Source organism: Ursus maritimus, unplaced genomic scaffold (genome assembly GCF_017311325.1).
Source record: "Ursus maritimus isolate PB19 unplaced genomic scaffold, ASM1731132v1 scaffold_10, whole genome shotgun sequence".
Lineage (NCBI taxonomy): Eukaryota > Metazoa > Chordata > Mammalia > Carnivora > Ursidae > Ursus > Ursus maritimus.
Window position 1 is genome coordinate 24560114 of NW_024423344.1, and position 20812 is coordinate 24580925.

The 20812-nt window shown below is 41.8% G+C and overlaps 1 protein-coding gene across 3 annotated transcripts in view; it reads left to right on the plus strand.

Annotated features, from left to right (window-relative positions):
• Nucleotides 1–943: 943 nt before the first annotated feature.
• HTR2A (5-hydroxytryptamine receptor 2A) overlaps nt 944–20812 on the plus strand; it is a 56236-nt gene continuing 36367 nt past the window's right edge. Inside the window, exons 1-3 of one of the 3 annotated variants that reach the window (XM_040622817.1) lie at nt 944–2550; nt 2980–3715; nt 6528–6728. In XM_040622817.1, the coding sequence (XP_040478751.1) occupies nt 3304–3715; nt 6528–6728 (613 nt within the window). In that variant the 5' untranslated portion in view covers nt 944–2550; nt 2980–3303. Of the gene's footprint in view, nt 3716–6527; nt 6729–20812 lie in introns of all 3 variants that reach the window. The other 2 variants (XM_040622825.1, XM_008706848.2) reach the window with 2 other exon arrangements.

The window sequence follows — 20812 nt, forward strand, 5'->3', positions numbered from 1 at the left end:
TTCTTTCAAAATGCATTTACTATGGACCTTCCATTAGGAGATACCATGCTTGGTCTTACAGGTAAGAGAGAACTAAGAAGTTCACTGTCTAATAAAGACAGACATATAAGTTATTAGTCACACATTCCATTCGACAAACAGATCTAAGCACTATGTGTATGACCATTAACAAAACAAACGTAGTCTTTGCCTACATGCAGGGTGCAACCTGATAGAGTAGGAAGCTTCTGAAGTTACCATGGTCTTTGCCTACACTGGGAAAGGAGAGTCATGGAAAGCTTGATAACTGTAACCCAACAATTAGCCTTTACAAAGCACTCAAATTTACACACACCTGGTACATTTTAACTCTCAATCAATCCTCTCATGTATTTACTTTCCCTATTTACAGATAGGGAAATTAAGACACAGAGATTAAGCAGCTTAGTCAAGGTCACCCAGGTAGTGAGTGTCAGGAGTGGGATTCAGAGGACCTACCTTCAGAAGTGAGCCTTGACAACTGAGTAGGAATTTGCCAGATGGATACTAAGAGGGGGTGGTGAGAGCATTTCCAGACACAGGGAACTACAAGTACAAATGCTTTAAAATTATCAACCTGCAAGTTTGTCTGCATGTAGGCTGCTTGTAGAAGAAAACAGGAGTCTAGGCCTGGGAAGTGGGAGCAGTGGGGGGACAAAGATGGGAGTTGTGTCCCACAAGGGAGAGGCTAAAGGAATGGAAGCACAAATTGATGAGAGTAATGTCAATTTTGTTTTAATAACATCAAATAGGAGGATTAATAAAAGTGGCTAACATTAAGAGCATCCTATAAGCATGCTGGGTTAAGTATTTATATGCATGACCCCATTTTAGTTTCACTACCATCCTGAGAGAGGTACTACGATTATCCCATTTACAAGTGAGAATACAGAGTCTTAAGGAGGACAGCTAGATTGGCCAGGGTTCTACTGCTGGATTTACAGAGGTGGGATTCCAAACTAAGGAGCTGTAACCCAGAGCCTGGGCTCTCTACTGCCTGTTTAAGCACAACAATCATACTCTTCCTGCGAGGGGTGGCCCAAAAGGCAAATTCCCACGAGGGAGATGCTCCAGCCCAGGAGGAAGGTAAGGTGTGGGCTGGAGGGCAGGAAGTCCGCGTACACACAAGCTGCACTGAAGACTAGGATCTGGCAGGGAGAACGAAGGAAGAGTCTTAGGTAACAGCCCCCTATCTGAAGAGATGCTGCTTCCATTGACCAAGAAAATGGGTGGAGATAAGCACGAAGAAGCAGGCAGGGGGATGGGAGAAAGATGCAGAGGTCAAGGTCTTCTAGGGCACCGATGAAGGTCTCAGTAGGTAGCTGAATATTCAGGTCAAGAGCTAAGAGAAATCACCTGCTAAAGGGTACCGATTTGTCCAAAGGCATGTTGAAGGCACCCAAGTAACAGAATTTGTTTAGAGAGAATGTGAAGATAATGGACAGAAGCTAGAAAACCCCCACTCTTCAGGGAAGAATCCTTTTCTCATCTGTAAAAATAAGGAGATCTAGTGTGTATACATATATACAACTTACATATCCACCACACAGCTGCGGTCTGTAGAAACCTGAGAAGGGTTTTTTTTTTTTTTTTTTAAACAAAGAAGGCAGGAGGTCTTTAAAATGATCTCTGAAAGACTGCTCTTCCACATGTGAGGTTTTGAATTACCTCTAAGTTTATTTCTGGGGAAAATAAATTAGTTGAATGGTGCATGCTTTTAATAAGTAAAAATACTACTAAGAGTTTGAGTGTCGCCCAGGAGGTGCTCGGCCACTCTGAGCCCAAGTCGCTGACGTCAGTAACTGCACGTCAGGCATAAGCACTGTGGGCTCCGGGTGAAAGTACTGCATGCTCACAGTGCTCCCCGGATATGCCATTTTCTAGCCTTATTTATGTGCTCTCTTCACCCTCAAAACCTCACAGCACAGCTTACCTGCCTTAGCCATCTGCATAAAAGGCGATTTCTAATGTTAAGAAAACTTCCCAATGTTAACATGTGGAAAAAAAAAAAAAAAAAAAGAAAGAAAAGAAAAACAAGAAAAAAAAAAAAAAACCACAGCCTGTTTGGTCCGCCCTCCCTGGCTGTTGCTACCTTGCAGTTTATGACACACAGATAGAGGGAGGTCTGGTGAAGTGAACGAGGCAGCCCGAGAGCTGGTCCATTCCCGTGGAAACCCCGAGTCCCTTGGCACAGGAAGCTCTGCCTACTTTCCTGAGGGATTTCTTTCGTGTGACTTGGAGAGGGGCTCATGAATGATTTCTAAACGTGTGCCTCGCTCAGGCAAGCCGCACGGGAGGGAGTAACCCAGCTGAGTGGGGGCAGAGCCAGCGAACACAGACCGCGCAGTGCTGGAAGTGGCTCTACTCTCGCATGCAGTTTTTGAAGTCAGCAAAACAGAAATCAAATTACTATCCTATTATGCCGGTTGACGCTCCAAAAGAAGGGACTCTACACTGGCTTAATTACCATGGAAGATGCAGCAAGCCACAGAACGGCAAAGTGTGTCTAACGTGTGGACCCTGAAGACAAATGTAAGTTCTCACGCTGCTGTGTTTTATTTCTGCGCTAATTTTCTTTCCGGCTGGAAATCCTGCTTGGCCAAAATGTTATCATTTCAATGAGAATTTCTAGTGTGGAAAGTTGTCTGCTAATCTTTGCTTAAGACTTTTCTTCTTTTATTAACTAAGCATAATGCAAATGGAAATTCCCAACAGCAGCTGTGGCAATTCAGCCTAGAGACTGAGAACTAGAACCCCAAGTACGTCCAATTACTATGGGATTAACACTGGATGTATTTTTAATTGACTTTCTTAATGTAGACTGCATACCACCCCAGTGTTTTGGATTGCATGCTGTTTTAATATTGCTGTGGATAAACTAGTGCGATCAGTATAACCAACAGAATGAGCTAGAGCTCAATGAGATTCCTGGTAATTACAAAACTTTTCTTTTCTGGCCAGGATCACATTTTTCTCCCCGAATGCTCAAAACTCTGCGACCTCTATGTCAAAAAGTTCATTCTGCTTTTTTGACCTTGCTTTGAAGAAAAAAAAAAAAAAATGAAACTAAACAAGACTCCACGAACACCGTGAAGGAAGGAGATACAAAGAGCCACTGCGGTTCAGCCCCCATTGTAATAATGAGAAAAAAAAGCAACCAAAAGAGCCCAGCATGTACACCGGCTTCAGTGTGACGGAGTGTGGGGACAGAAAGATGGAGGGCGAGCTGAGGCTGTAACTTGTTAGTTTTTCTTTACTTCATCGGCTACCAATTCCAGCTTAGAAATGGATTTTCTTTTCGAGGAAAATGCTTCTTTGAGCTCAACTACAAACTCCTTAATGCAATTACATGAGGACCCAAGGCTCTACATCCAGGACTTTAACTCCGGAGAAGCTAACACTTCAGATGCATTTAACTGGACAGTGGACTCGGAAAACCGAACCAACCTTTCCTGTGAGGGCTGTCTCTCACCACCATGCTTCTCCTTACTTCATCTCCAGGAAAAAAACTGGTCTGCTTTGTTGACAGCTGTGGTGATTATTCTAACCATTGCTGGAAACATACTCGTCATCATGGCAGTGTCCCTAGAGAAAAAGCTGCAGAACGCCACCAACTATTTCCTGATGTCACTTGCCATAGCTGATATGCTGCTGGGTTTCCTTGTCATGCCCGTGTCCATGCTAACCATCCTGTATGGTGAGTGGCATTAGCTTCCCAGCTGCACCCACACTGCTAACAGACAGCATGTGCATGTTATGAGCAGATGAGCTGGGGCTCAAGGGACAAACTAAACACAAGGGCTTATTTATAGACCAGGGTCCACCATGTTACACTAGTTAAATCTTAAAGTGAGCTTTCATATATTAAAAGATCAGACAACATATTATCCTTGGAGAGTTTTGTGCTGGGAAACACGTACGTTTTAGGTAGTCACTTTAAATGCCCTCAATACAGTCATAAAGCAGGAATTTAGCTGTCATTCTGAATCCACTTGATTTTCGCTTCTGTATATCCCCCAATATTTCAGCCTTCAAGACAGAACAGTTATCTTTGTCACAGTTTTCTGCACTTCTAATGGAGTGGTTAAACCTTCCCAATTACCCTGGACCATGTGCAGGGAGAACATTAGTGGTACAGTGGGTTTAATGTTAAAATATGCAGATTCTGCCTTAGAATAAATGAATTACTCCAGTTTCGATTATTCCCTACCCCAGAGAAGCTGATTTGGAAGGGTGTCTTTGAATTATACCCTCAACTCTTTAAAAATACATATACATCAGTTCCTCCAGTCTGGTTTGGAGGAGGGTAGAAAACAAATGGGAAGACATTAATCTAGCTTTCTTCAACAGTTTGAAAGAGTCAAACCTCTTAGCAAGTCAGCAAACACTGAGACGGCTTCAGCGGGAAGCAGAATGTCATGTTCTTTTCAAATTATGAGTGATACAGCTGGATTTCTTTTTAAAAGAGTATTTAGACTGCCGACCCTGGGACAGAGCAGTCACCCAGAGCTAAAAATACCTTAAGATCTTTGTAAGAGGGGATTTTCTGGTCAAGCCTTAAGGGCTAAAATATGTGTATTACCCCAACGCTGGGGGGTATGGAGGAGGCAAGAGATGGCAATGAAGAGCAGGCGCCGGTTGCGTGGGGTGCATACTGCTCCTTGCAAGGCCAACCTCCCTTTGACCACTCAAATCTCACACCAGGATGATTTCATCAAATTTGCCTGTCATTTCCCAGACATGCTGCAGAGGTTCTCCCCTCCTAACACCCGACCCCCGCCTCAAAGGCTAACTCCCGGGAGTGGTGCATGGCTCCCAGAGGTCCCGTCAGGGTACCAAAACCACTGCCAGAGGGCGGGGGTGACCCCAGTGGCAGGTAGGGAGCAGGCACCCGCCAGCTGGGTTAAGAAGCTAGGACCCCGCCGCCGCCTCCCGCTCGGGGTGCAATGGCGCCCCCTGGCGGCATCCTCTCTGCATGCAGCCAGTTCCAGCCAAAGTTGCAACGCTCCTGGGGACTGATCCTCTCTCACCGGGCAGGGTGAGGAAACGCCCCCTCCCTATCCCTGCTTCGGAAACCAGACTGTGGCCCGCCCTCAGCGGCCTCCTCGCAGAGAAAACTCCAAGGGCCAACATCAGTTCTGACCAGGCAGAGTGCGGCTTCCTTCCAGGCACTGCAAAGGAAGAGGCTCCTGTTTTAGTTCAAGACTTTTTTTTTTTTTTTTTTTTTTTTTTTTTTTGGCAAATAGAGTGAAAGGCATTAAGTTAGGCTTGTATCCTGCACCCTTTACTTTCCTAAATATAGGTGGTGGCATTTTGGTAGAGTATACCCACAAACGTGGAATTTGTTCAGCTTTGTGGGTCTGGACTGTTGTAAAGAAAAAGGTGATCTTTAGGATTGCCTTTTCACCTGTACTCCATGTAACATCACCACTTATGCAGTTTTCAAAACTAATTTGGGTTTATATAACCATTTGATCCCCTTTAAAACAAAAACAGGACACTTAGAATATGCATTACGGGCCTCCTGCAGTGCTCTTCTTAGTGGGATCATCAGGAGAGCTATGGAACACTTTGTTTGGGGCCCACCTCCTCCTATCCTCCTAAGCCCCAAGACCTAGAGAAAAAGCTCTTCAGCTGATTCTCAAGTGCAGCCAGGGCTGACAACCACTGCTGCAAGCAGCTGTTGTCAAAGTGTCATCCCTGGACCAGCAGCACCACCTGGAAACTTGTTAGAAATGGCAATTCTCCTGCCCCACTGCAGAGTCACAAAATCAGCACCTCGCGGTGGGGTCCAGCAGTACCATTTTAAGACCCTACCTAGGAGACTGAGGCTCGCTCGAGTTTGAGCACCACTGCCGTGAAACATTCATCAGGACAAGAACACCATGCTTTTCTGCATAGTTCCCCCACACCTCCCAAATTTGATTTGAACACCTAAAGCATTATGTAATTACTTTTCTTTTTTCCTAAAAAATACTCTCAATCTGGACTTTTTCATCATTTATTCACACTAATAGCATTTATTGAGAGACCACTAAATGACATCACTGTGCAAGACTGAGCAGTTATAGTGATTAAGAGGTGGGCCGAACCTCAGGGAACCCACAGTAGGTCAAAGATGTGAAAAGTGTCCTATAAGAGGCATTTTAATAGAGGAACTCAAAAGACATTGAGAGACTTCTAACTCATTAAAAACAAAGAAAAAAGGTAGATGTTAGGGGACACAGAGCAAGAGAAACCCTGAAGACACCCCAAGTTTACCACAACACACTGGCATAATTCCAGCCACAAGAAATTTCTAAACCCTATGTTCATCAGCTAGTAGGATCTTACCGTCCTTCAGTACCAATTGTTCTTAGGTTTTTTAAAACACTGAAAATATCTTGTGTTGCCCTTTGCCACCACCTGTGCCTTCCCCACCTCCCCCAGAATGGACCCTTCTGGCAGGGTCACTTCCAGGAACCGCGGGAGGCCTGAGATCCCTTGCTGACGCTCACTCTGCATCGCAGGTTACCGGTGGCCTCTGCCGAGCAAGCTCTGTGCGGTCTGGATTTACCTGGACGTGCTCTTCTCCACGGCTTCGATCATGCACCTCTGTGCCATCTCACTAGACCGCTACGTAGCCATCCAGAACCCCATCCATCACAGCCGATTCAACTCCAGAACTAAGGCCTTCCTGAAAATTATTGCTGTTTGGACCATCTCAGTGGGTAAGTGGGTACAGTATTTCAGGGGCTCATTTGAGATCAACATTCATGCCTTCCAAAGAAGGAGTTTGTTTTGTTGGACTAAAACCTGACACCATGACTCTATGGGGTTTTTGTTGTTGTCGTCTCGAGAGAGGTTGTAATGTAGTAATTATCAGATTGGCTTTAGGAAGAAAAAGTATTAACATCACTGGCTGACAACATAAGTCTACACAGTTAGGAACATATATACCTACACAGCCAAAATTAGAAATATTTGTGCCCTAGCCACTTCCGAGTGCTTCTTCCCCATCTCACACTTTCAGATTCACTACTCTGCATCTTGAGTTCCCCCAGAGACCTCCACATTTATCATCATGGGACTTGTCAGTTCAAGACTGCAGATCCCCATGCTGGAGAATACACAGCTTCCGGAGGCTGGAGAAAGGTACCAGGTGCTATAACTCAAAGGCAGAAGGTGAAGACAGAAGAAGGTGGCAGGACTAGCTCAGGGGCAAGGCATTTCCGTCTGCCCAGTGCCTCTGTAACCTCTCCTCTTGGTATGTCCCCCCACACCCACTTCACTTGCTGTGATTACACATTCACCTCTCACCAGTATTGATCTCCTGTCACACACACTCAACAGGCAGGAAAGCCCAGGTAATGGGAGCCAACAGGGCAGCTCCCTGGTAGCTAAGTCAATGGCACCTGTCACCTAAGCAGGCTTGGTCTGTAACCAAAAATTCCCTGGGATTCGTTTTAAGGTTGCAAAGCTTTTCAGGCACCTGCTTATGGCCACATAGGTGCCAGCATCTGCAAACAGGAGAGAGACACCGTGGGATTTGATGGCAGGCTTAACACCAAAAACTTCTGAGTCTTTTTAATAAAAATCCAAGTTCATAGCAAACACAATAGGATATTTGGTGCTTTTCAGTTCCTATTGCTTGCCTTGCTGCTAAACATGTCCTTTGCAGAGTCGGTAGCTCCATTTTGTGGATGAGCCAACTGGGGTTCAACAAATGAAATGATCTGCACAAGACCCCACAGCCAGGAAATAGGACAGTGTAATTTTATGATGGAAATGCTAACAAATTACATTTGAAGGATTTTCAAAGTTTGGAAGGGTCTTATCTAGTTTCCATTTTAAACTTCCTAAGGATAGGAAGATCTTGTGGGTTTTTGATGCATTAGGGAACCAGAGCATAGAGAGGTTTTGTAGATTGCCGATCAGCTCTCCAGCTTAGCAACAGGGCTAAGACTCCGAACTTTCTGGCACCAAGCCCTGCTCTTACTGCTACATGACCTTCTAGAGGAAACCATTTGTTTAAAAAAAAAAAAAAAGTATCTTGTGGTTTCTGGGCCCATGGCAATCTTAGACTCCTAACAGAGCAAGAGAATGAAGGACTAGTGGCTCTCGATCCCAGCTGCACCTGAGAACCCCTGTGGAGCACTGTGATTTAAGTGGTCCATGGTCGGGTGACTAAGGTGCAACCAGGGTTAAGGACCACTGAAACACAGGTGATCAGCAAAGGGCCAATAATGCAAACAAAGCAAACCATGCTATTTTTTTATTCTAGTTTTACCCTTGCGCACACTCCCATTGGTGAGACAGACGCTGGGAACGTCACCCGTCTTTTACCTGCTGCCACACTGACAGCCCTTGCTCTGTCCCAGTGAAGCTCAACAGCACTAGTAGTAAGGGCGGTTTCTGAGCAAAGACAGCCAACCCGCAGTGTCTAAAGCGCTTACAGAAAATAAACCACAGAGAAGTTGCACAGGAGGACATCGCTCCATTCAGGGATCCCTCCAGTAGACAACAGGTTGGAATGGTTGAGGGGGTGCTAGGAGGGGCCATCATCAGTTTGGCCATACTTACAAGATAGCTGCTATGTGTGTAGCACTAAATATACTGAGATGAGTAAGATACGTATTTGGAGGCCTCCAACGATGTGGTGGAGGAAGGCAACCAAGGAAACAAAGCTGAGGTTACAATAGGCTCTATACCAGATATACGGCTGAGGAGATGGCAGTTGGGAACGGTTTAAGAAAAAAAAGTTCTAACCAGGACCCTGAAGGCGCTTTAGCACAAATATTCTGGATTTTCTGCTAGTGTTTCCACTTCTGTTTTACGTTTAGATACTTAGTCTAGATGGAATTGTGTGTATACAATCTAACAGGTTCTTCTACCAATGAACACGGCCTTTTCAGCACCTACTGATATATCAATAAGTTGAAGATGAAAAACTGATATTTTGTTTTCTTGATAGATTTGAATTTGAACTGCCCTTGCATTCCTGAAATACATTCATAAATGAAATCGGTTTTGGAGGACTTTGTTAGTTGGTTAATTATTCTTACACGGTGTTTTTCTTTTTCTTTTTAGCTATATTAAATTTGGGACATTACCGTTTTTTCTCTGTGGTCTTCAAATATTTAAACAGGAATGTTCTTTAAAGGTTATGTAGAACTTAGTTCTAAATCTCACCCTAGTACCTTTTTAAATGATATCTTTAATTACAACTCTAAACTTTCTTCAGTGGTTATTTACATTTTCTACCTTGTCTTCAGTTATTAGCTACATAGCAAGTTGAAATTCTTTTATATTGATTCTTCGTCATTACATGCAGTTCTTCTTGCCTTCACGCCTACTTCGTCTGATAGGAATATAGCTACGCCAGTTCTCTTTTGGTTACCTTCTGAATATATCTTATTCCATCTTACTACTTCTGATTTAATACTTAAAGTATATTGCTTACAAGCAGCACATAAAGTTTTTTTAATGCAGTCATTCTATCTTTTAATTGGAATATTTACTATATTTATATTTAATGGAGCCCAGATATACAGGATTTGGGTTTAAAACTACCCTGTTAGTTTTTTCTTTTGTCCCGTTTATTCTATATTCTAGTTTCTATCCTTGCCTTATAATGGCCTGATCAAGAACATTGTTCCCCTTTATAAGCTTGTTATCCATTCTTCTAAATCCTTGTGATTTTTTTTTTTTGCCTAATAGAGACTAATTACTTTATAATTTCTTCGATAATGGAAAAACTTTAGAATATTTTAATTGTATTTACCCCTTTCATGTTATTTTTTTTTCCTATTGTCTAATTTTAAGTATCCTTTTAAAACCCATAGGACTTAAGTGTTCTACTCACGCTTTCCCACGTATTGACCATTTCTGTTGCCATCATTGCTTTGGTCATTTCCATGATTCTGCCTGTCATTTCCATGATTCATAGTCCTTACTTCTGAAGAGCTTTAGAATAACCATGTAGTTTTCTTTCAGCTTGTTATTCTAAACATCCTTATCTTGCCTTCATTTTAAGCGTATTTTTTGCTCAATATACAATTCAAGGTTTCTGATTTTCAAGCAGTTTAGAAGGGGCATTCCGTATTAATCCTTTCACCAACAATTTCAAACTTGCTGCTAAACAAACGTATCGTAGCCTTAATAGGTCACTGTATTTCTAGTTTAAAAACTCCCATTATAGGTGTCCGAAATAATTCTCCATGTTTTCATCTTTTAAGTTAATTACAGATGTCTGGACAGCTGATTACCTGGGATATTGTATTGAGGTCTTTTTCCCTTGGGTTGTTAGGATACCTGGTAATTTTTTTTTTTTTATTGAATACTGGACACCGTAAAAAAAATTGTTAATATTCTTATGCAGAGAGGCATTCTTTAGCTTTAGCAGGAAATTGCAATAAATCCCCTTAATCCAATCAGGGATTGAGCTTATTTTAGGCTGGCTTTTCATAAGCACTGTTTTTTAGTTTATCCTTACACCTGGGGTATATTCCTTCATTTTTTCAAATGAAAGCCTGAGGTGTTCTCCATTTTGAGGAACTCTGAACTCCTATCCTCTCAGCACTACAGGACTGCTGCTGACTCTTCAGCTTTTTAGTCTCTCAGTCTATCCCTCAAACTGGCAAATTAATAACTTCCTTCTCTTCCCTTAACTCCAGAATCTTAATTCCTGAAATCCTGACTACCTTGGTGGCCTTAACTCCAATTTTATCATCTCCCCAACCCCGAGACAAGGTTTTGGGCCTTGAGTTCTGCCTTATTTGAAACTAGTGTTAGCATACCTCTTCCTCATTTGAAATTCTCCATTGCGTTTTCCTCTCTTCATTTTTGTCATGTCCTTTTCCTTTCATATTTTCACATTTTTACAGCACAATCTTCCTACCTCTGCCTTTTGATAAATTCATCCTGTCTATATTACCATAAGTGACAAAAATCAATTTTATTCCTCCCATCTTCTATTTCATATATTTTCTTTGTAACAGTTCATTTACCTTATTTCATGCATTTACTGACTTGTACAAGATCATTCTCTCCTTCACCCCATCCCAATCAGTTTGAATTATTTGACTTTTCCATTCCTTTTATTATTGCAGTCCTACCCCAAGTAATTGCACTGGTATGTCTATTAGAAGATCATCAATAATCCAACTAGTTGTATTATTTCCTCATTCACTTTGAGTCCCAATTTAGACTTCTCCTTAATTTTAAAATAACCTAATAGTGCAATAGCTTCTTAATCAAGTCAAAGAAATGCGCAAACTATAAAGATATAGACATTGCTTACTACATGAGAAAAAGTTTTATGGCTGAAAAATCAATACAGGCCAAGTCAAAAGAAAGTATCAGTATGTATAAACAGACCAAGGGTTGATATTCCTAACATACAAAGAGAACATGAACAGAAATCATCCACACTGAGAAAGACCATAGGAGGAAAGAAATATGAACATGAACAGACATGAAATGGACAATAAATGCTGAAAAGTGAACAAATGGATTGGAAAATGCTTAGTTTCTTTAACAGTCGTGGAAATGTAATTTAAAACAATTCATTACCATTTTCATCTGATTGGCAAAATTAAAATAAGTGGAAACACCCAGAGGGATGCCCTATGTATGCTCTGGTCTTATTTGTGTGAATATGAATTGTTCTTGGACAGTGTAGGCAAAGTTGTTAAAATCTGACCTACCAATCCTACTTCAGACCATCTGTCATACAGAAAAATGAAAGTAGATAAGAACCTTTAACTCAGAAGTCTTGGAAAATAGAAAAGATTGGATTATGGTTCTCTATTTTTTTATCCTAATTACAGAACATCTTATAGCTCTTAATATTGAGGTGGGGGGGGCACCTGGGTGGCTCAGTCGTTAAGCATCTGCCTTCGGCTCAGGGCGTGATCCCGGCGTTCTGGGATCGAGCCCCACATCAGGCTCCTCCGCTATGAGCCTGCTTCTTCCTCTCCCACTCCCCCTGCTTGTGTTCCCTCTCTCGCTGGCTGTCTCTATCTCTGTCAAATAAATAAATAAAATCTTTAAAAATAAATAAATAAATCAATATTCCAAGGGCAGAATTAGAAGTTCTATGTTTGTTTTAGAATTCATTAAGAATATTATAGTTACTATCTCAAGTGGAATGGCAAAATGAGTCTTTTGATGAAAAAAGTCTAAAATATTCAATTAGGATGGGGCGCCTGGGTGGCGCAGTCGTTAAGCGTCTGCCTTCGGCTCAGGGCGTGATCCCGGCGTTCTGGGATCGAGCCCCACATCAGGCTCCTCCGCTATGAGCCTGCTTCTTCCTCTCCCACTCCCCCCGCTTGTGTTCCCTCTCTCGCTGGCTGGCTCTATCTCTGTCGAATAAATAAATAAAATCTTTAAAAAAAAAAATACTGAGGTGGGGTTATTGGCTATGAAACTGGAAAAATGTCCACGATTATAAGGGCAAAAAGCAAGATTTCAGGGTGGTATGGATGGTCTGAGCCCATGCTGGTAAAATAGGACTAATTTATGTAAAACTATTAGCAGGTAGAATCTGAGGACTTCACATTTGTCAAGAGGGGGAAATTAGAAAAAAAACAGCAGATTGCTATGTTTTCCCTGTAGCCTTCTGTATAGTTTTGTCACAAATATCAGTGTTTCATTCTTGATCATCATAACATCTGTGGCGTGGGAGAGAAGGCTTCATGGAGAAGGTGGACGACCTTCCACGTTTGCTCAGATCTAACAAATGGCAACCTTGGGAACCACAGCCTAGATGACTAAGGTTCCCCGCACTTGGTATTTCTGAGATTTGGGGCTGCGACCCCCTGCTTACTGCTACCAGCTTGGTCATTTTACTGTTGCCAAGGCTTTCATCCAATTCTGAGGAAAATGAACGTAATTACAAATGAATTGCCCTTTCTATTTGTGAGCTCTGAGTAAAAAACTGATGACAGAAAAGACTGACGCATTAGATTAAGAATGATCCTAGGATTTTCTGGATTTCATCATCCCTTCATAAACCCAATTCCCATGATCAGAGGTAACCGTGACTTCACCACAATATAAAAAAATGAGCAAACGCTCTCCTCACGACGATCGCCTTGCAACATCAAGAAGAGAAAATACTTTATTCCGTCTTTAGCAGGTAAAGGTACAGGTTAGATAGAAAAAGTGAAAAGGACTATTTTTCACGTTGTCATAGGACAGGCAAAGACCCCAACTTTTTTTTTCCTTCTATTTCAGAAATAGATTTGCAGCTCAGAGTAATTTTCAAGTATTGCAAGTCCTAATAGAATGGGGTTTTTTTCCCCTCCCTGCTCAAGGTTATCTGTGACTGCTATTCTCCACCACTACCTTTGTAATAGGATAAAGACAAGCTGGGTCACATTTATTCAGAACCTTTGTCTTCACAATCCGACACCTTTGCATAAATCCTCAACTGAACGCTTCAGTCACCAGGTACAACTCTCGCCTTTAGGCAGGTCAGAAATCTACTGTCTTAGTGCAGATTTATAAAGAAACTTTGAGGGACAGTAAAAATAATAACTCAGTGTAGCTTTAATTTTTTTATAGAGGACTCTGAGCATCTTTTTGTCTATGAAATTTCCATTTTGTATAGTTGGTTCATCATAGAGCTTGGTTATAAACTAAAAAAGTCCGGAGTCAGACTACCTGGCTCTGTCGCTCCTAAGATGTGTGTCATAGGGCAAGTTCCCAACGAATAAATTACAGTAACAGTACCTAGGTCATGAGGTTTTGTGACTGAGTAAACATGGGGTTTGTGTCTAAGTGTTACAACATGTAAACTTTTCTGTAAGGTTCTTGGTTTCTTCCTAACAAGTTAGCAGGGTTAGCTTTTTATCTGTTTTCACAATTTATCTAGGTATTCCCAGTGTGTTATTGGCCATTTGAAACTGGTGGGTTTTTCCACATGAATCTTTGTTTTTATATGATTTTTTATGTATGTTCTTTTCTTTAGGTCTTCTGAATTTTGAATCATTACCGGGCTAAAGAAGATAATGGAAGACTAAGTCTTTGAACCATTTAGAATTTAAGCTGCGATTTTATTCTTTCTACACAGCTACTTTTACCTTTTATTTCCCCGACTGATTTGAAACGCCACTTTATCATAACCCAAGTTCCCATATATATTCGGATTTACTTCTGGACTTGTTCGGTTATCAGTTTACTCTTTCACCCGAGTATACTTTCAGTTGAGAATATATAATGGCATTTATTACCTTAGATCAACTCCCTCATTCTTAGACTTTTCATAACCATTTTCACGTGCTTTGAGTTTTAGAAATTAGCTTTTATCTAGTTCGGGGCAGGAAGAGGGGGAATGGTTTTATTGAAATCCTGTGTGGATTTATAAATGAACTTTCTAGGCCTTTTAGGCAGTGTGCCTGTGCACTTTTTTGGTCTTTTCTATTTTTCTGTGTTTGTGAGCACTCACTCTATGTAGAACAAAGTGAATGTAAATAAATATAACTACTTGAAATTTTAGCATTTAGCATCTTAAAAATCACATGCAATTTAGGTCCAAGAAGAATAGTGAACTATGCTTAATTTTTCTATCATATCCTATCTTCTTGAAAAGTACTTGCAAATATACAAACTCAGTCAACTGAATAAAATGTGCTTAAATCCATTGTTCTGTTGGCCTTCATGCTCAGAGTGGGGGTGGGAAGCATTCCCAGCTCCAGTGCCTGAAACAAAGTATCTGAGTCCTCCTGGGATTCTCTCCTCTGGGACCTGACAGGTTTATGCCCAACTCCCTCACCTGCAGGAGTCAGTCAGCCTAGCAAGTGGAGTCCAAAGACTCATCAAGCAACCAGGAGAGGAAGAGAATGGGTTACCTGTTCTCTCTTCCACTGCTGGGAAGTCACAATGTAGGCTAGCACCTACCAGGACACAAAGGCAAATTTGAGGAATTATTTTAACTCTTCTTTTCCCTTGGTTTCTTATTTTCTCTCCTGGGTGAAGCAAAATGGTCTTCTTTTTGCTTCCACCATACGGCAATGTCCTATCCAGAAAGCTAGGAAGGAGGTCTGGGCACCACCTCAGTCTGCAGGTGAGGGGGCCAGTGTCCAGGGGCAGGGATGCTCACAGCCACATGGAGATTACAGTCCTTCCCAAGAATATTGTGGCACCAGACAGCTGCCACGTAGCCGGCCATACTGTCACAGCCCTGAAACAAAGGCTCTGCAGAGCCAATGTCAACTCAGCCCACCTGCTCTTATTTCTTAGAGTGCCACGGTCCTGTCCCCTTCTGCCCACAGGTGCAGAATTTAAGGACCCCTCCCCTGCTGACCAGCAATTCATACTTAGAAACATCAGAAAGGCTATACTCTTGGAGGACACATCCTTGGTTGTCCTTCACCACACTTGCCCATGGGTAAGAGGCCATTTAATGGCCCACGTAGCTCAAAACCTGCCAGAATGACAGCTGACTTCTTTCTGCATGGCAGACTCAGCAATAGCTATGGGACAATATGCTCAATAAAACAGCACTTAGCATCAACTCTCCAGAGCTACTGGAAACTGGTGAGGAAAATTAAGAAGTGATTTGGTGGTAAAGAAGTGCTTTATGCCTGGTCAGTCTGCTATTTTGGTCTGCTTCGTGGACTTTTTTGCTCTTTTGAGCATTCTTCTCTCAAGGAAAATGAGGAAGGAAAGGAGGGACAGGGCTGAGACTTTTGTTTCTTCTGGACACGGAGAGCAGAGCACTAGCATCCGTATGCTGCCCCCTCCTGCCCACGGGCTGGGGCAGGTACGTGCAGGTTATGGAGCTTCCACTCTCTCCAGATCTAACCGTCCCTTCCGGGCTAGAAGGTAGGAACGCTCGAGTCAGAGGCTGTGGTAGATCATCCTATAGGGTATCACCAGCACCCTTCCGAGCCTAGAACCCGTTCCTTCCTTGCCCCAACAAAACCCCAACCCTGGATCACTCAGACCACCACCCCTCACTGTTACTGCACCCACATCACCAAGAACTGCTGGAGAAAGTCACACTGAATCACATGGTGTCACAGCTCTCTGGTTTCCAACTTTGCCTGGACCCTCGTTGTGGTCAGTCCTTTGGTCTCTAGTGGATCTTTCAAGTTTTCCTACTTAGGTTTTCTCAACCTCAGACCTTCATTCTCCAACCAGAAGGCCTTATCCCGTTCTCCTATGAAAAGGCCATTAAGGCTAATTCCCCCTTTCCCTACTTCTACTTTCCAATTCCTCTTCCAATTTTCAGTTTCCAAACAGGTATTCTAGGACCATCCATGCTCTTATGTACTTTGTCCCTACCTCCTGTTCTTCCCCCAAAGTATCTCCAACTCCTCCCCATCCATCTCTGACTTGTGTTAACTTCCCTAAAGACTCTACCCTTGCTTGCTGCATTTTGTCCCATCGTTCACACCTCAAAGCACCCTCCAGCTTTGGCTGCCCTTTTTACTGTTCAAGGTCACCAAAGCCTTTCTGCTTCCCAGCCATATCTAGGAGACTAATAATGTACTCAATACATGAGTACTTTCTCAATGTGAGAATGCAGCAGCTCCGACTAGAGAGAATGCAAACTCACCCTTCATCCCTCCTGCCTTTCCAGACCAGCACCCACAGTCTGAGCTAACCTTGAACCTCACCATTACCATTCAGTGCAGAGCACAAACAGAGGAGCAAGTGGGTCAGTGGGTTGTACCAAGCAAAGCTCCCTCAGATTTCAGCCCTTGAGAATGCCTCAGTCCCCTTTCACTTGGATATCCTTGAACTCTATCTGCACTTCAAACCTTTGCTGCAATTTCTCTGGTTTCGGCCCTTTCTTCAAGTTGTTTTTTCTAAACCATCCGCTGTCCTCCATTTGTGAATTACTGAGAAGAGTACATTCTTTCCATGGGTTGTTCTAGTTGACTGTGATCAATGCATTTTGATTAGTCAGTGAAGGGAATTTCAAGATCGTATACACACGTGTCTGGACATGGTCCTCATTCAAAAATATGTCTCATTCCTTACCTGTTTTCCTTTTACGTATTTAATTCTATGGATTGATTGCTTTCAATACTACGTGTTTTCTCTGTTCCTTTGCTAACTCCCAAATGAACCACTGAAGGTCTACATGAGGAACCACATTTACAGGCGACACTCAAATGGTTAAGACATTACCAATTCCTACCACATTTAAGGAAACCACCCAGTTTACACATTTGACATAGGAACTTTGGCAACCACCCAGGATATAGAAATGCACAGTCTGTTTATTCAGGGGTGCTTTTTAGTTCTGATACAGCAATTAACCCATTTTTTTTAAGGTTGTTGCTTATTAAAACTTCATTTAATCCAATGAAAGCTATTCAAGCCTGTCTGGAAGAAATTTGATCCTCCTTTGTTGTCTTGCGTGGTGCACTGGTTATTGTGTGTTTGTTTTAGGCACTGGCTACTGAATCCCCTAGGAAATATCCATGATGTACCACAAACCATGTTATTTGTGGTTCCTCTAATCCAAGGGAAAGGAGAGGTTCCTCTTCTATCTCCCAGCAGCTTCCTCTACAATTCTGCCAGCATTCTATTAGGGCTTCAAGCATTCTATTCTGGCATAATTCTTAGATGCAAATTCACCAACCCTGCCCTATCATTCTGGCTTAACAACACATGCTCCCCACATATACCTGAAGACCCTATTTCTTTTGTCTCCTAAACCCACTTACCCAGGAATCAGACACATAGGAGACAAAGTATGAATGTATTTAGCCATATATAGGAGCTCAATTATGCTGTTTGAATGAAGTAAATGAATAAGGATGGAGGGAGACATGGAAGGAAGGGATAGGGAAATAAAGGGAGGAAGAGAAATAGGGTTTCTTGAGAGGCCCCTGCAGCTTTTCCCCCTGACAGTAAGTCATCTTTAATCTGTCCACCTATGCCAGCTGTTTTATGTACAGGACCTCACTTGGCCACCTACAGACAATAAAGGTTTGCATACACATCTCTAGAGTAGCTTTTTCGGTATTCAGATTTAATGCCTGTTTCCATAGAAACAGGTTTGGCAAGGCTGGCTCATAGAAGCTAAGAATGAGAGACATTCCATGAGAATTTCACTAACTTCAGGCAAAAACTAAAGTCACACTTTTGTCTTTTCAGTAACTTGGTGCTTTCAACTCAGCAGGAGAGAGACTTATTAAGTCAAGCAAGAAATATTTTCATTTTATTAATGAGGTTTCTTTTTTGACTGTTTACATTTCTCATAAAATTGAAAGCGGTTACAGAACAGCGTTAATAGGGAATGTTCCTCCGGGGAATGGAAAACTTTCAGATTCTGGTTACGGTCTTCAGAACCGCCCCTGCCCAGTCCTTTCCTCAGTGAAAGGTCTTAGCTGGCCCTTGTTCACCTGCTTATTTTGAGGTATTTTATCGTTTAGCCAGATGTTAAGAGTGTTAAAGAAAACTGAAAAACTCAAACAATAAGACTGAACTGTGAAAGTGAAGTATGTCTCTAAGCATCCATAGTAACCATTCTCAGACCAGTTTCTGAAACCATGTGAAACAGACAAAAGTGATAACCCATGACCCTAGACGACTTATTTCACCCTTGGATGAGAACTTCCTTTGTGTCTGTGAAGGAGGACTTTTTTATAAGGAAACAATGGAAGCACATTAAAGTTACTGTACAATGCATATGCTTAGAGCCCATTCCCAGATAACCGGTATACCTCAAGAAACGCTGCCTGAACTAGCAGTTTAGAAATTGAATTTTTTTATGTGTATTCTCATGGACTGTATTTCACGGTCAAGATTTCAGATTTGTACACTGCACGTACACATATTTGTAAGGAACCATGTAAACCTCTCTACTAGAAGTGCACAGCTGTTCAACCATGCAGAATATACCAGGCTTTTAACTTCAAGGGTAGGGAGGAGCCATGTCTTGTCTGGTTTCTTCACCCCTAATACAGTAGGGGTTCAATAAATCGTTTGCAAAACTGACCAGTAATGAGCCAATCCAGATTTCTTCAGTTTTCATTTCAAATTGGTCAAGGTAATAAGGTACCTTCCCACATAAAGGAATATCATGATATTTGAAATATCACTGCCCATCAATAATCCTACCAGAATTAAAGAGGAAAAATACAACTAAGATGCCCCAACTAATTTCCCTGGAGCTCTTTTGAAGTAGTTTAGAAAATCTTAAGTCTCACATGGGATTTGTCTAGAATTAAATCCCTAAAATTGTCAGCAAGCCTCTGAAAAAGGTGCTTTTGTTCTAATAGCAAAGAACTCTATTTCTAGGTCTCCAACCTTCAGAATCATACTCAGAACAAGCTGGGTGTCAAAATATGGAACAAAAACACTGAAACCTCTTACTGGCCTGACCAAAGTACAGTGTTATCTGCAACTCCTATCTGTTTGCCTACCTGGAAAGTTTACCAACTCTTCATAATTATTTTGAAATAGGGATGGTTCTTGGGTGAATAAACGAATTCATAGACCCGATGGCAAGAGTAACACTAAATAGCCTGTCTTCAGAATAATTTGTTTTCTTTTTCCATAGTGGTTGAAGGCAGAGAAGACAATTGCTTATTTAGCAACCCAATCCATCAGTGGCTCAGCAGCCTGAAACAGGATAGAAATGGAAATAGACCAGGTGAGAACCAACGAATCAAAAGGTTTTTGGTTCTTTTTTAACCCAGCCCCAGTTGCACGTAGAACAGAATAGACACCAATCATAAAAGAAGGTAGGGTCTTATGACTGATTTCCCTTTGTTTTTCAGGTCAAAATTGACCTGTTTAGTTTATGGACTTTTAACATGTTTTTCAAAGGATAAAATAAGGAATCTGAATCGAATTGTCTTTATAGTTCTTAAGAAGCTTTTTCTACATGAGTACATGCTAGAAGCTTAAAGTCCAGTTCCTCAAACTTAAATAATTCTCACAATGTAGAAGATCCTAAAAGTTGAAAGGGAAGAGAGAAGGGATGATGGGTTTGGTTAATTCAGTAGCAATAAACGAAACATTTTAAAGTGGTTTTGCAGCACCAAGCTCCTCTGCCCCTAATACATTGCCAGTCAGAGTTCTGCACCAGGTAAGAAGCCGCTCTGGCAAGAGGAGCAGCGTACTGAGACGTAGGCAGCCTGGGCCATCGTCCAGCTTTATGGGCATGTGGGCTGTGTCCATTTCCTCACTTGTGAAGTAAGAAGTTTGGATTACTGAATTCCTAAGCTCATGGTCAACTCTACAGTCCCATAGTCTAAACTGAACCCTGAAGTCTTGGTACCGAGAATATTTAGAGGGAGCCCGAGCAAAACTTAACCGGATTTTAACATCTCCAAATTAGACTTAGCTATACTTCATGTTAGACCAATTTAGATAAAATTCATCAGATTACAATTGAGTATAACTGATACAGCTCCAAGATAAAATGTAGCTCAAAACTCCAATGGGTAATTAATAGGTCACTATTATTACAGACCCAAGGTATCGAGCCAGCCAAGAGCTTTCCTTTTAACAGTCAAAATCATTAGCAATTTTTAATCCTAGAACTATTTTGTCTCCCACATAGAATGTATTTTAGCAAATAGCCTACATGTGATTCGGTATCATGATACTTTTATAACTTATAACACATTTCTATTTTTCTGTTACAGGCTCTATTGTTAGGATTTTAACAGCTTCAATTTATTCCCTCATGTTGGTAAAGAATAATCTGTTAGCCATTCCCCCAATTCTGTTTCTAATTTTGACTACAATATATTCAAAACATTCACTTGGCATTTAATAGCATTTGTTTTATTCTGTCCTTACAGTCGGTTACATTTTAGTTTAGTCCTTTCAGTTTCAC